Source organism: Vicia villosa, linkage group LG3 (genome assembly GCF_029867415.1).
Source record: "Vicia villosa cultivar HV-30 ecotype Madison, WI linkage group LG3, Vvil1.0, whole genome shotgun sequence".
NCBI lineage: Eukaryota > Viridiplantae > Streptophyta > Magnoliopsida > Fabales > Fabaceae > Vicia > Vicia villosa.
Window position 1 is genome coordinate 199,389,500 of NC_081182.1, and position 15,689 is coordinate 199,405,188.

At 38.4% G+C, this 15,689-nt stretch overlaps 1 protein-coding gene and 1 pseudogene across 1 annotated transcript; one reads left to right on the forward strand and one right to left on the reverse strand.

The window, feature by feature from the left end:
- Positions 1–3,897: 3,897 nt before the first annotated feature.
- LOC131659709 (uncharacterized mitochondrial protein AtMg01250-like) lies at positions 3,898–4,443 on the forward strand. The gene has a single exon (XM_058928863.1). It carries the CDS (start codon positions 3,898–3,900, stop codon positions 4,441–4,443), a length of 546 nt encoding a protein of 181 aa, XP_058784846.1.
- A 1,770-nt stretch (positions 4,444–6,213) lies between these two features.
- On the reverse strand, positions 6,214–7,670 carry LOC131659710 (putative disease resistance protein RGA3; annotated as a pseudogene).
- Between the last annotated feature and the right edge of the window lie 8,019 nt (positions 7,671–15,689).

Consider the following 15,689-nt stretch of genomic DNA (forward strand, 5'->3'; position numbering starts at 1 on the left):
TTGCCAAATCCTATTTTAAACACTGAGGATATAGAATTAATTGATCACACAATTGCACATAAAGAAGTAGAACATGTGGAAACAGATCCTGATATTGATAAGGGAAATCTTGTCCCAGGCTTAGGTGGTGCCCAAATAGGGAAAGAAATACCAAAGTCAAAACAAGAGCTTCGTGTTTATGCTCGGAAATATCCAAAAAAAGTCAGAAGTCAATCCATCATTTCAGCATCAAATCAACCAAAATCCCCGGAAGATGGTTCAACAAAGATGCCTCAAGAACAAACAGGTAATTCTGAAATTTCCACTTCTAATATTGATCTACCCATAGCCGTTAGGAAAGGAACCAGAACCTGCACCAAGAAATCACTTAAAACCAGTACGAACCATCCCATTTCCAATTATGTCTCCTACCAAAACCTCTCCCAAGACCACCGAGCCTTTACTTCTAAAATTACTAATTTGTTTGTGCCTAGAAACATTGAGGAAGCACTAGATGATCCCAACTGGAAATTAGCAGTCCTAGATGAGCTTAACGCACTCAAGAAAAATGAAACATGGGAAGTGGTGAACCTACCACATGACAAAAAGAAGGTGGGTTGTAAATGGGTTTTTACCATCAAGTGCAAAGCAGATGGAAGTGTGGAGTGGTACAAGGCTAGGTTAGTAGCTAAGGGATTTACCCAAACTTATGGTATAGATTATCAGGAGACCTTTGCTCCGGTTGCAAAACTTAACTCCATACGGGTCCTTTTATCCCTTGCTGCCAACTTCAATTGGCCTTTACATCAACTGGATGTAAAGAATGCTTTTCTAAATGGAGAACTAGAGGAAGAAGTATTCATGAGTCTCCCCCCTGGATTTGAGGAAAAACTAGGAAGAAATAAAGTGTGTAGATTGAAGAAGTCTTTGTATGGTTTGAAACAATCCCCAAGAGCTTGGTTTGAGAGGTTCGAAACCGTGGTAAAGGGACTTGGTTACATCCAAAGTCAAGCTGATCATACACTGTTTTATAAACATTCAGCCACTAATAAAATTGCTATTTTGATTGTATATGTGGATGACATCATATTAACAGGTGATGATAGCTTGGAGCTCAAAAGCTTAAGGGAGAAACTTGCTAAGGTCTCTGAAATCAAAGAACTTGGCCCTCTAAAATATTTCCTTGGAATTGAATTTGCAAGATCAAAGGAGGGTATTTTTATGAATCAGCGAAAGTATGTTCTGGATCTTTTAAAAGAAACTGGATTACTTGGATGTAAGTCTGTTGATACGCCCATGGAACCCAACATAAAATTGCAGCCTGCTGAAGCTGAAAATATGGTAGATAAAGGAAGGTATCAAAGGTTGGTAGGAAGACTAATATACTTATCTCATACGCGTCCAGACATAGCCTTTGCTGTAAGTTTGGTGAGCCAGTTCATGCATGCACCAGGAGCTGAACATCAAGAGGTTGTTTTCAGGATCATAAGATACTTGAAGGGATCACCCGAGAAGGGACTTCTTTATAAAAATCGTAGACATCTCCAAATAGAAGCCTACACCGATGCAGATTGGGCTGGAAGTATAACTGATCGAAGATCAACATCAGGCTATTGTACCTTTGTTGGGGGAAATTTGGTTAGTTGGAGGAGCAAGAAACAAAGCGTTGTAGCAAGAAGTAGTGTTGAAGCTGAATTTAGAGCAGTGGCTCATGGAATTTGTGAAGGGTTGTGGGTAGAAAAACTACTGCAAGAATTGAATCTTTATAATTCTCCACCTATAAAACTTTATTGTGACAACAAGTCTGCAATATCTATTGCACACAACCCAGTTCTACACGACAGGACCAAGCATGTTGAAGTTGACAAACATTTCATTAAGGAAAAAATTGAAAATGGGCAGATATGTATGACCTATATTCCTACTGCAGAACAATTGGCAGATATCTTGACCAAAGGACTACCCAAGAAACCGTTTGACTACATAACTCGCAAGCTGTCCATGGAAGACATTTTCAAGCCAGCTTGAGGGGGAGTGTTGCAGAATCAAAATATTTATTAGAATATTATAGCATTTATACTGTTTCCTTTTTAGTTATTATATTATTAGGTAGTCAATTATTGTCAATAACCTGTAATTATGTTAGGATCTCTACAATTAATTTAGGATTCTAATTCTTCTCTATTTAAGAAAGAAATCCCCTGTACATTTTTAACACATTAAGGAATTATTCTCCTCTCATTCTTTTCTACTCATAATCTATAAGCATGTTTGGAATTTGAGCAATCTTACAATACTCTTTTCCTCGTTTCTCCTCTTCAGACAACGTGTTGAAGTCACTTTCCATCAAAGCATTATATCTGTTTAAGATTAGAGATGGGTGTAAAAATAAGAAATGATCCATAGAAACTGCAGCTGGGGCATGACTCACCTCTTTCGGAAACATGCTAGCAATCCCAAGCCATGCACAACAATGTTGCTGCAATAAATTAAAACAATGTAAGGGTTAGACAACAGAAAAATAAAAGAAGTAATGCAAAACAGATTGATAAAACACATACAATTGTTTTGTCTCTCGCTTTGCAATTTTTTCTCGTTGAATCTCCTTCATCTTTGAATCAACCTTCTGAACAAAAATATATTATTAAACATAACCAATCTAAGGAGAAAAGTATACATCGAAGAACACGACGGACGGAATTTTAACATAATAGTTATGGAGGCAAACAAAAATAAAATGTGAGTACCCAGATAACCAAATCATATAATAGACTATCTATAATATCAATTGAAATTCAATACACATAACCATTTATTTTCTTTTCATTTGATAAACTCGCTCTACAGAAACACATATAACAGAATGATGCTTAATGGATTTAAAGTTAATAATGCAGCATAAATGATGGCGCCGAGACAATACATGTTATTAGACTGCAACTCTAATATAGCCTTTTGTTTCTAATATAGCTAATACTTAACATCATGTCTATAAGTTGGGGAATTAAGCAACAGAAACTGCAACAGTCACATCAATGTTCGTTTGTTCACTTCTTTTTTTGTCACAATAAAGTAAGAACCGCCGTGACCTCATGAGTTGATTCAATTAAAAAACTACAGATTACTAACCATCATCACATTGGATTCATATGCTTAGGCAAAAATCTCGGAATCTTTGGTTGGTGGAAGGGGATAAAAATTCAAAAAAATTTCATAATGCAATCAAAGATAGACAAAGACGCAACGCGATATCTTCGTTGGAAGGTAAAGAAGGATTGGTGGAATGAGTAGATAACATCAAGGAAGAGATTAGAAGCTTTTTTCAAGACTTATTCATGGAAGAAGATTATAGAAGACCGACGCCGGAGGGTCTTGATTTGAAGAGGTTGGCCGAGGAGGATAGGATGGCTTTGGAGTGCTCCTTTTCGGAAGAGGAGGTGAAGGAGGCGGTTTGGTCTTGTGACGGGAATAAAAGTCCCGGGCTGGACGGTTTTTCTTTGGAGTTATTCAAATTATCTTGGGATGTGATTAAATTGGATGTCTTAAATTTTGTTAGGGATTTTCAAGAGAAAGCTATTCTTACAAAGGCTTGCACCTCTTCTTTCATCACTTTAATTCCAAAAGTGGCCAATCCGCAATCCTTGAGGGATTACCGCCCTATTTGCTTAGTGGGAAGTTTATACAAGATTCTAGCAAAATTGATGTCGGCGAGGCTAAGAAGGGTGGTTGGTAAGTTGGTCTCGAGGAATCAATCGGCTTTTATTCCGGAGAGGAATATTTTGGATGGTGTCCTAGTGGTGAACGAAATTCTTGATCTAGCTATGAGGGAAAAAAAGGAATTGTGTGGTTTTAAAGGTGTATTTTGAAAAGGCCTATGATAGGATAAGTTGGAATTTCTTGAGATTCGTTTTGAGAAGAATGGGTTTTGGTGATAGGTGGATGAGGTGGATGGAGGGAAGCGTTTTTTCTAATTCTTTGTCCGTTCTCGTTAACGGTGGTACGACTAAGGACTTTAGAATGGAGAAAGGCCTCAGACAAGGGGACCCTCTTTCCCCTTTCTTGTTTGTGTTAGCCCTGGAGGTCCTTACGGCTTTAGTGAAGAAATCTAAAGAAGCGGGTGAATTCCGTGGGTTTAAGATAAATGGTAAGAAGGATGTGGATATCTTACAATTCGCGGATGATACGATTATTCTAGCCGAGGGGGATACCGCTAATTTGTGGAGTGTGAAGGTTATCCTTAGAGGTTTCGAATTGATGTCCGGTTCCCACATTAACTTTCATAAGAGTAATCTCTACGATATCAACTTGGATCAATGGTTTTTGGAAGCCGCTTCATCTTTTCTTTCATGTAAAGTTGGTTCTTTACCGTTTAAATTGCTTGGCGTGCGGGTGGGGGGAGATCCTAGGAAGCTTGTGATGTGGAGAGATTTGTTGGCAATGATGAAAAAAAGATTGGCCGTGTGAGAGGGATTCATCTTAATTTGGCGGGTAGGGTGGTGTTGATTAATTCGGTTCTTAACACGGTGTTGTTATATTCTCTATCCTTTTATAAAGCGCCTAAGAAAGTGTTGAAAGAAATTATTGCCATACAAAGGAATTTCCTTTGGGGTGGATGCGAGCTTAAAAAAAGGGTCAATTGGGTTAGTTGGGACACGATTTGCAAGACTCGAGAAGAAGGAGGGTTAGGTGTTAAACATGTGGAAATCATGAATGCGGCTCTCCTTAGTAAATGGAAGTGGAGGATTCTCAAGGAAAAGGAGGCGGTTTGGAGGGATCTTTTAGAGGCAAGATACGGTAATGTGAAGGCGAAGGTTTTAATAGGGGACGTTTCAGTGGTGGGGAAAAAGGACTCAATTTGGTGGAGGGACATATTAATTTCGGACAACTACGAGAAGTTAGAAAACAATCATTTTGCAGGGGCTGTAGAGTGCAAGGTTCGGAGCGGTAATGACATACCATTTTGGTATGCTTGCTGGACCGGCCCTCAAACTCTTATGGAGGCGTTTCCGGAGCTTTTCTGTTATGCTGAAAACCATCATGTTGTAGTTTCTTTTGCAGGTTGTATGATCAATGGCTCGGATGGCAGCACCGCGGAGGTTGTCACTACTGAACCTTGGCACTGGCAGTTGCAAAAAATGGTTCTCCCTGCTACTGAAGTTGATGCAGAAACGGCTGAAAGGGGTGACGGGCCAGAAGCCACTCGGCTGGCAGCGCTTCTTTCCGAATTATTGACGGAGCTGCAGCAGCGGCAGCTGTATGTTCAGCGTGGTGGGGCTGATTCCTTCGGGTGGAGCAAGGAGCCTAGTGGAGTTTTTTTGGTGAGTTCATGTTATAAGCTTTTTAAAGAAAAACTTTCTAGTCCGCCGCTCGAAAGCTTCACGGTTAGAGCTTTATCTCAACTTTGGAAAATCAAAGTTCCTTCGAAGATTCTTTTCTTCGGTTGGCGATGCATTATTAATAGACTTGCAACCAAACCAAAGATCTCTTGATTGAAAGGGGCATTTTGAGTGAGGGCAACGATGCTCGATGTGTTCTTTGCTTAACGGAGGATGAGACTCACCGGCACTTATTTGTTGTTTGTGTAGTGACTAATAGAATTTGGAAGAAAGTTTATGATTGGGTTGGAGTTTCAACATCTTTGACTATGGAGGATTTTGTAAATTTTTTTCATAATTGTGATAAGATTAGGTGCGTAAACACTAGAGTCATTGGGGCGGTGGTGTGGTTTTCAACGGTTTGGTATCTTTGGTTGTCTAGGAATGTCGTTGTTTTCAAAGGTGAAAACTTTAGCTTCCTTCAATGTTGGTCGGAGATCGTTGACAAAGCTTGGAGATGGCTAAATTCTTTTTACATTAGAGTAAACTCTTGTAACTTTTATCATTGGAATATCCTTTCGATCTTGTGTTTTGAGACGTAGGAGTTTTCCTTTTTTGTATTGTGGGTGGAGTATCCCTTTTACTCCGATTATCAATCCATTGCCTATTAAAAAAAAATCACATTGGAAAACAGTGCAATTAGAACTCACATTGTTAGCCTTCTTGAACAACCCATTTATGATATCCTCTTTGATAACGAGGAAACATTTCATTTCAATTTGAACCCCAAATGAAACCAAAACCTAGATTAGGAAGAAAATGTTATCCATAAACACATGAAATTAAACATATTTATTGATTATATTTATAACAAGAAACATGAAAGATGTATTTTGGTGACTCACCTTGATGTTATAACTCATTTGATGATTTTGAAGTCTATATATATTGAGGGAATGTGAGAAATCTTACGCCACTCTTCCCCTTTCTTCCTCTGCAAATTTGCTTTCAACAACGGACAATCACGGATATGCAGTTCTTTAAGAGAGGAAGGCAGTTCCCCCTTTTCTGGCAACGACTTCAGCTTGGGTGAGTCATAAATGAAAAGTTCATGGAGAGAGGTGAAATGTTGAAGCCAATCCAATCATTCTATATCTTCAAGACAATAGATATATAATGAAACAAGATTAGTGGGTAGAAACGGAACTTGTGTTTTCATCGGCACTTTCACAGCATCATCACCCGAAATTCTCAGCTTTGAAAGAGAAGTGTGATGTTCCTAAGTTGTATTCCACTGAATCCCTCCAACATTGCCAACCGTCAGTACCGATAAACTGTTAGGCAAATCACCAATGGAAAAGGATTGGAGACTTGGAAGCTCCCGAATTTCCATTCTTTGAAGGCTAGTTAGAGTCTTTATTGATTCAGGTATAGAACTTAACTTCTCACAACTCCACAAACGTAAAAGAGTGAGTTTAGGAATGGGCAATCCACTTAGGGAAACTGACTCCACTTCATCACATTGCCCTATTTCGATGCTTCTAAGAAACACTAGATTTGGTTTTGATGCATCTTCTGCTACTGATATGGATTTTAAATGTTTACAACATTTAATACATAGACTTTTGAGGATAGGGAGAGAGCCCAAGATAAAAGATGTCATTGAATTACAACTACTAAATATCTTCAAATCCTCAAGTGATGAGTAATTATGAAAAGATTCATGAGAAAAGAACTCCAGATTCTCACAGTAAATGATAGAGAGAGATTGTAAGGTTTTGGGAAGACCGTCTATCGGAAAGGATGTTAGAGATGGAATATTGTCTAAGGCCAGCTCTTGAAGAGAATTGAGACAAATCATCAATTGGCTGAATACGTCAAGTGGTGGGTTTGAAATAGAATGTCTTGACCCCATCAATAAGGGACAATGCTCTAACCTAAGGACGGAAAGAGAAGGAAGATTGTTTGGTGCCATCCCTTTAAGTTCAGGAAAATTTTCAAGTGACAAACTTTCAAGCTTAGGAAGGTTGCCAGGCATGTTTTCTTTCAATTTTGGACATTGGCTTAGAGACAAACGTATAAGACAAGGAAACTCTATAGATGTACCTCCAATCAACTTCCATTCCTCCCACTCTGGCATATCTTCAAAACTTAGAGTCTCTAAAGAGATAAATGGTTGAAATGAAGAAGAATCATTTCCATAGAACATGGTATCAACACTCTTTACTGATTGCATCCCTAAAAATGAGAGTTCTTTAAGATTACTTAGTTTCCCCAGGGATGGCAGCACTGAAATGTTTTTACACCTTGTGATCTTCAAACACGCCATGTTTACAAATAAAGGATCTCCCACCCAATTTGATAATTTGTCTTCACCAAATCTAGAGATGGTCAAACTCTTCAAATTTGTCGACGGACGCAGCCGTTCAAGTGTGAATAGGAATTAGTTTAAATGTAATTATTTAGTGTAATTATCGATATAGCCCTGTAACCTTTATATATACGAGAAATAATAATGAGAAAAGTATGAAGCCAAGAATTGTTGACATGGTATCAGTAGGATTTCGATCAAACCTGTGAGTTTTAGGTTAATCTTGGCTTTATTCAGCGACACCCCACTGGGTCGCTCTTGAAATAGTCTCGGTAGATCTCGTTTCTCGGTAATTGAAATCATCTCGGTTCTCGGTAATCTCTTCCAAGATTGCGATTCTAATCTCGAGTGCTTACAAATCGTGTTTGCTTTGATCGTGTTATCGTATCGGTGTCGACAAGTATTCTGAATTAGGGTTTTGACTCGGTGTCGAAAAGTATTCTGAATTAGGGTTTTGACTTTGGTGTCGGCGAGTATCCTGAATTGGGGTGTTGATTTGGTGTCGGCAAGTATTTTCTTCAGTGTTCCGTTGGTGTTTCTTGTTTCACGTTAACAAAATTGTTACGTTAACAAAATTGTTCTTAAGTCATCTCTGATATTATGGCTTCCGAAGAAGAGATAGATCATATTTGTGTTCGTTTTACCGGAAAGAATTATTGTGTTTGGGAATTCCAGTTTCGGATGTATGTCAAAGGGAAAGGATTATGGAGTCACTTGGACGATGTCTCTTTGGCACCGTTAGAGACAACTGACTTAGATGCATGGGAAATAGAAGATGCTCAGATTATCACTTGGATTCTCGATACTATTGATCCTCACATGATTAATAATTTGCGATCTTTTTCCACTGCCCAAGAAATGTGGAACTACTTGAAGCGTATCTATAACCTAGACAACACGGCCAAACGTTTTTAGTTGGAGCTAGACATTGCCAATTACAAACAAGGGAATCTGTCTGTTCAAGAATATTATTCTGGTTTTTTGAATTTGTGGACAGAACACTCCGCGATTATACATGTTGATGTTCCCAAGAGTTCTCTCGCGGATGTCCAAGAGGTCTACAATACTAGTAGGCGAGATTAATTTCTCATGAAGCTTCGTGCAGAATTTGAGGTTGTCAGAGGTGCTTTGCTGAATAGGAATCCTGTTCCTTCTCTAGATACATGTGTTGGTGAACTTCTCAGAGAGGAACAACGTCTTGCTACTCAAGGATCCATGTCTCGCGATGTTGTCATTTCTGAGTCTGCTATGTTTGCATATTGTAATACGGTGAACTGACTTTTTATCGATCGAAATGTCGCGGTTAAGCATGAGTCGCCACCGACTTTTATTTTATCCAAACTATATTCGGAAAGGCAAAAAGAAACAGAAAAAAACCTTTTAAGAAATCTGAGTTCGGGGGGTAATTTATGCAAAGGGAAGGTGTAAGGCACCCTTTGCATCCATGGTTTTCCATGGGCTCTTAATTGCTTTGCTTGCTCGTTTTCAGAAAAAGTAGATGAAAGAGATAGGGACTTTAGCTTGTGAATAAGCGTTGCCCTTTTGAAAAATTATGAGAAAGAATATAATAAAAAGGTTTGAGCATTGCAAGGCAATTAGGGGCAATTACCTTAAACTCAGATGATAGGTCTCTTTTTGCCTTTCAGAATGAAAGGGTCTATCCTTGCCATAAGAGGGCAGGAAGCCTTTCGTTTGGAGGTTGAAGGGTCATCGAAGCATCCTTTGCCATAAGACTGTCCCATGCCATAGAAGGGCAGGTAGTCTAAGGCAAGGATCAGAATAAGCCATTTTTGTAGGCAGCCAGAAGATACCTCAGCCTTTTTCGTAGGCAACATCCGAGGGTCGAGGTCATTTGTGTATCGAAGGCAGCATCATTAGGGTCGTGACCTTTTTATTGAGGCAACATGGCTGAGGTATCCTCGAATTCGAGGGACGTGGCTTATTCTGCAAAAACACAAAGGCAACAGGCAACAAGGCAACAGGCAACAGGCCACAGGCAACAGAGAGGGTTACCCAAAAAGCGTGCGTGTGTGCATCAATCACGTGATTCAATTCAGATATTTATCTTTTAATTAATTATTCTAATTCCGTTAACGAGTTGCACTCCCTAAATTACTAACCACGCAGTTATAAAGCAATAAAGGGAAGGGGGAAAATGAAACCAGCGGAGGAGAGGGGATTTGTAACCAGCGGACATAAAATAATAGGTCTGAACAAGTAATAATTAAATAGGGTCGAGGTTTTAGGGTTACCGACTATTCGAGCTTTGGCAATTGGCGAACCCTGGAAAGAAAGAAACATGGCAAACAATACAAAAAGGGGGGAGTGCATTGTCAAGTTCGAAGGCAAACTTCATTAACCACAAAGAAAATTAATAAATTAAAAGTAGAAATAGAGATAAGGTACTTAGCTTGGCATTTGCCTGACAGGGTTGAGGGCAAGGTTTGCCAGAAGCATCGACTCTGACCATTAGGAATGAGCAAAGAAACAAATAAGGCGTGAGTGTATTATCAAATTCGAGGGCGAAGGGATTAACCCTAAAAATAAAGAATAAATAAATATAAAAATAATAGTAAAAACAGATGAGGGTACTTAGCTTTGGTTCGATTTGATCTGATATGGTTAGAGTCGGAGGAAACCTCGGAGGTAACCCTGAAAAGACAAGGCAGAAAAAGAGGGTGAACGCAAGGCAAACCCTAAAAATAAAATAATCTAAATAAAATTTAAATTGAATTTAGAAATAAATTACTTAACTTTTGAGGTTTGTTGAAGGCGCGCGCTCGAGGCGAATCATGTTGTAACCCTGATCATACACAAAAAGAAAATAAAAATAATCAATGTATGGCTTGATCCTCACGAACCCTAATTGAACAAAAGAGAATAAATAATTTAATTAATTATTGGTCTCGCGACCTAATTAATTAAATCGGAATCAGGAAAATAATTTGAATGTAATAAAAATAAGAAAAATATGAATTTTTGAAGTAATAAAATAATTAAATATAAATTAAAAATGAATGAAATGAATAATAATAATTTTTTTTTTTAAAATAAAATATTTATCACTTTTATTATAATTATGTTTTAGAAATAAAATTTCATTTATAAATTCATTTTTACAAACAAATAAATATATGTAAATATAAATATATATAAATATAAAATAGGGAATTATGCAATTAACAATAAAAAAATTTGGAAACTTAGCATAATTATCCGGTGTGGCGCGCTCCTGAAGGCGCATGATGGACCAGCAGCTGGTCGCGCGTTGGATCTGTGGAATGATGAGGCGGATGGCTGAGATTGCAAGGGTACACGCTAACGCGTGTTGCATGTTGCACTGGATCCGTCTATGCACTTACTCCCCAGCGCGCGCAGAATTGTTTGAACGTGGCCAATCAGGTGACGACAACGCGTCATCTTCTCCAATGGATTTCTGCAAATGCCTCTATTACAGCGCTCTTTTCTTTGAAGCGCTGTAAAAGACCCTGCGTACAAAACTGAAAAAATAGCGAATAGGACCAGATGCACCTATAAATTTGGCGCACATATACCTTTTGAATCCTCTGGACCTCGCGAACATGAATATGGCATCGGTTAAGCATAATTTTACCTACAGAAAAAAGCCCCAATTCGAGGGTGCAAACCCTAACATGGCAATCGATCCATAACTGCATTATGGCGCACCAAACTTTCCAGAAATACTAAACACATCATTCTAAACACGAATATGCCATTGGTTTCATGAATGGATGCATGAATACAGAGAATCGAATGGATTTATAATTCGGTTAAAAAGAACTTACAGTGCTTGATTCGTGTGGTTTTGTGACTTGGAAACGATTGGGAATCGTTTGCTGATGTTCAAGGAACGTGTTGGGATCAAAGAGAAGCCCTGAATTTGCTCCTAATTCAGAATTCGAGTTTTGGAATTTGGATGGATTTTGAAGCTTGAGTGGGGTTCTTCTCTGCAGCCAATTTGTAACCCTTGCATTCTGAATGTCTTGGATACTTATAGGAGACTGATTAGGGTTGATAAAATTGAATCAAATCTCTCTCAATTGATTAATGGAAATTTGATTGAATCATATATTTTTAGTTTCTAAAAGTGGCCAAATTGTAATATTTCTCCACCACATTATGTGTGCACGAATTTTTTAATGATTATGGGATATTATTGAAGATTGGATTGATTGAAATTGGATATTTTATTGGATATTTTGATTTTTATGATTTATATAAATTGATTATCATCTTTTAATGATAAAAAATTCATATAAAATCAAATAAAAGCCAAAATTTCGTGGGAATTGATCCTTGGGTTTTAGATGACTTGTGGATCAAGCTTGAATAGAAAGAACTTGGGCCCATTTGTAAAAGTTTTCAAGTTCCTTCACATTTTTTCCCTCCAAAATTACCTAACTTCGACAAGGTGTATCTCCTTCAATTTTTGAGGTATGGAGGTGTTTTAGGACATTTTGGAAACCTCAGAGAGTCCTCTAACCAATGCCTTTGGTCCTATATCAAAATATTTTTCCATTCTTATTTTATGACCTTTTGAAAAACATGTCTTTTTGTTGACTTTTGAAAAGGACCTATAATGTATGAAGCCATATCTCCTAAACCATTGACCTATGGGCTTTGATTCTTGGACCATTAGATAGAGGAATGAATTCCCTTCAAAATGAGCTTTGGTGGGAATTTTTCTGATGAAGTATGAATATTTGGTGAATTTTCAAAGTTTGGTTGACTTTTTCAGTTCATGCCCAAAGTAGTAACTCTTGACTTTTGACTTTTCTGACCTTTCCTTGCATCATCATGATCAATCCTTGATCAAATGATGACTTTAGGGTTATGAGGATGTTGTTGACCAAGTATCTGGGACTTTGACTGTATTTTGACTTGAAATGACTGTTTTGCCCTTGATAGTCGACTGTTGACCTAATCATGATTTGAGGGACTAAGTTTGCTCTGTTTGTCTTGAAATTTTATATGGAGATGCTTTGGGATGTTAGTGACCTTATGGAACCACCTTGAGCCATTGATTCAATGGTTTTCCTCTGAATTATTCAAACTCTAGTTTAGGACTTCTATGTGGGAGACTGTGTTTTGGAGCTTTGTCTTTTGATTTGGCTTTGTGTATGAAAAATAGCATGGGCAAATTTTGGGGTATGACAGCTGCCCCTGTTCAATTATCTTAAACCTGAAGATGTAGAGTGGTTTGTATGCCAGTCGGTATCTGAAGGTGGAAGGTGATTGAACACTAGAATACCAAGAAATTTGCCCTAGTTGAAGTAGGGACTTTTGTCGGAGATGGGCTTTAAAGATGCCATCCGGTAGTTGATGTTTTGAGAAGTGTCGTTTGCGCGTTGATCGTGTCATTACCGTTCGTAGTAAATGAATTAGATCTTTTGTCGTGTCAGTACCGTTTGTAGTAGCTGAATTAGACTGGGAAAGTCAGTGATCGTGTCTACACCGTTCGTGATGATAGAATTAGATCTCTGAGCGTTGACCGTGTCAGTACCGTTCGTAGTAACTGAATTAGATCTTGAAAACGATCGTGTCATTACCGTTCGTAGTAACTGAATTAGATCTTGGATTGTTTCTGAATTGAGTCTTGAATGAGTGTCAAAAGATGGGAGTTATAAGAATGTTTCAGAAGTATGGGGGTCATGCTTGGAATTTTCAGAATGTCCGGGGTTCGAGCTTCCGGAATGTATATCTGATAAGAATGTTTCAGAGGTCTGGGGGTCATGCTTCCAGAATGTTCATCTGATAGGAATGTTCAGAATGTCCGGGGTTCGAGCTTCCGGAATGTGTATCTGATTGGAATGTTTCAGAATGTCCAGGGTTCGAGCTTCTGGAACGTATATCTGATTGGAATGTTTCAGAAGTCTGGGGGTCACGCTTCCAGAATGTTCATCTGATTGGAATTTTCAGAATGTCCGGGGTTCGAGCTTCCGGAATGTATATCTGATTGGAATGTTTCAGAAGTCTGGGGGTCACGCTTCCAGAATGTTCATCTGATTGGAATTTTCAGAATGTCCGGGGTTCGAGCTTCCGGAATGTATATCTGATTGGAATGTTTCAGAAGTCTGGGGGTCACGCTTCCAGAATGTTCATCTGATTGGAATTTTCAGAATGTCCGGGGTTCGAGCTTCCGGAATGTATATCTGATTGGAATGTTTCAGAAGTCTGGGGGTCACGCTTCCAGAATGTTCATCTGATTGGAATGATTTGTTGATGATACTCGTCTGCTTGGGAACTTACCTGAAAGACAAAGTTAGCAGCATGCAATGCCATGATGCATGTATTTATGTGACGAGTATGTTATGTATGAATTTATTATGAGGTAATGTATGCACTGTATGATTATGTTTATGATATGTGAACATGATTTATGTTGTCTTGATTGGGAAAATAAATCTCTATGTCTTTGTGATTTTGATGTCTAATCTTGCTTTGGAGATGCTCAGCTGGGAATTTATAATTTCTGCTTGGGAATGACCAGTAACTTGATGGACCCTGATTGGTGACAAAAGTATTTGGAAGAGAGCAAAGTGTTGGAGGACCAACAGTGTTGAAGATGTAAACTCTGTTGGGGAGTCATGTCTTTGTCGGGACGAAAGTATTTGAAGATGATTACTCTGTGGGGGTGTGAAAGTTGCCCCCAGTATTATAGTAACTACCATTCCTGGATGTCAAACAGGATTTGCACAGGTTTGCCCCAGTTAGTAGGAACATTGGAAAGATTCGCCTCGCGAGGACTTTATGAGATGTGCACTATGGGCGACATGCCCCTAGTAATCATAATCTTAGGACGACGCCCCTGACTATTTTTGCTTTTGAGAGATTCTTGGAATCTTGACTTGATTGCCCCAGATTGATTGGGCAAAACGTACCATGCCCCTTGTCTGTGTAGGAGACATTGCTTTTTTGGAGTAATCTTTGTTGGTTTGGATAACTTTTAGTCATTAGTTGTACCCTGTGCAAATTCTTTCTGTTGCTAACATTTGAAATTATGTAGCAGAATATGTTTAATAATACATTCATGAGATGCAACGCATACAATGTCTTGAGTTTTGAATAAACATTAAAACAAGGGATGTAAAAATGTGATATTTGTAAAAACATGATATTTGTAAAAACATGATATTTGTGACGTTTGTAAAAATGAAATATCAACTCGGCATTTGTGGTAACCTTAAGGAGTCAGGATACCTTTTGGTAACAGTATGCTTTCGAACTAACCATGCTTCAATTAGGACTTTCAAGGGTTGTAACGTGGCTTGGTTCACGGTTTAAGAAACAAAGGATAAAGGCTCAAAGTTGATTTATACCCACCCCTCTTCGTGATGATCTTCAGTCCTAAACTCAGTTTATTCGGCTTATGCATTCAGGTTCCAAGAGACTTTTGGATTTGCACCTTTGATAATGACGATGGTTCATAATCAAAGAGAACTTTCGAGATGGCAGTCACTTCTTCCTTTTGGTAGTTACAACTTTGAGTTGTTCGAGAATTTATTGACTTCTTTTTTCATCTTTTTGATATCCCTAACTTTTGCCTGAACTGTCTATTTTGAGCTTACAGTCAGCGGGATGCCTTGATTTTGCCTAAGTCTTTTTTGAATTTGACTTAGCAGGCTTTTCATTGTATATATGTTTTTTCATTTTTTTTTGTTGAAAGGTATTGACTGCCTTGCTTAATGATTGATGAACCATTATTGGCTTTTGGTTGTCATTTCCGACACTTCTTTGATGTGTACGGATGAACGCTTGTGATTGAAACCTTTGTTGAAAGGTGTACTGACTGATTCTCTTAAAATAGAATACACAGCCAAATTAACTGAGAACTACCCTGCCCCAGGTTATGATCAAGGGTTTTAATTTAGTACGAGAAAGAAACTTCTACTTCTTAGGCTCAAAGGGATTGACGAGGGATTAACATCCTTATATCTCCACTGTTTAGGAATTGAAACAATGCCTGTACATCGTCAGCATAGTCCACTCGAAAGCATACTGTA

What these genes read in the sequence shown, in the direction of transcription:
- LOC131659709 (XM_058928863.1), top strand. Translation starts at nt 3,898, where the DNA reads ATGGGTTTTGGTGATAGGTGGATGAGGTGGATGGAGGGAAGCGTTTTT.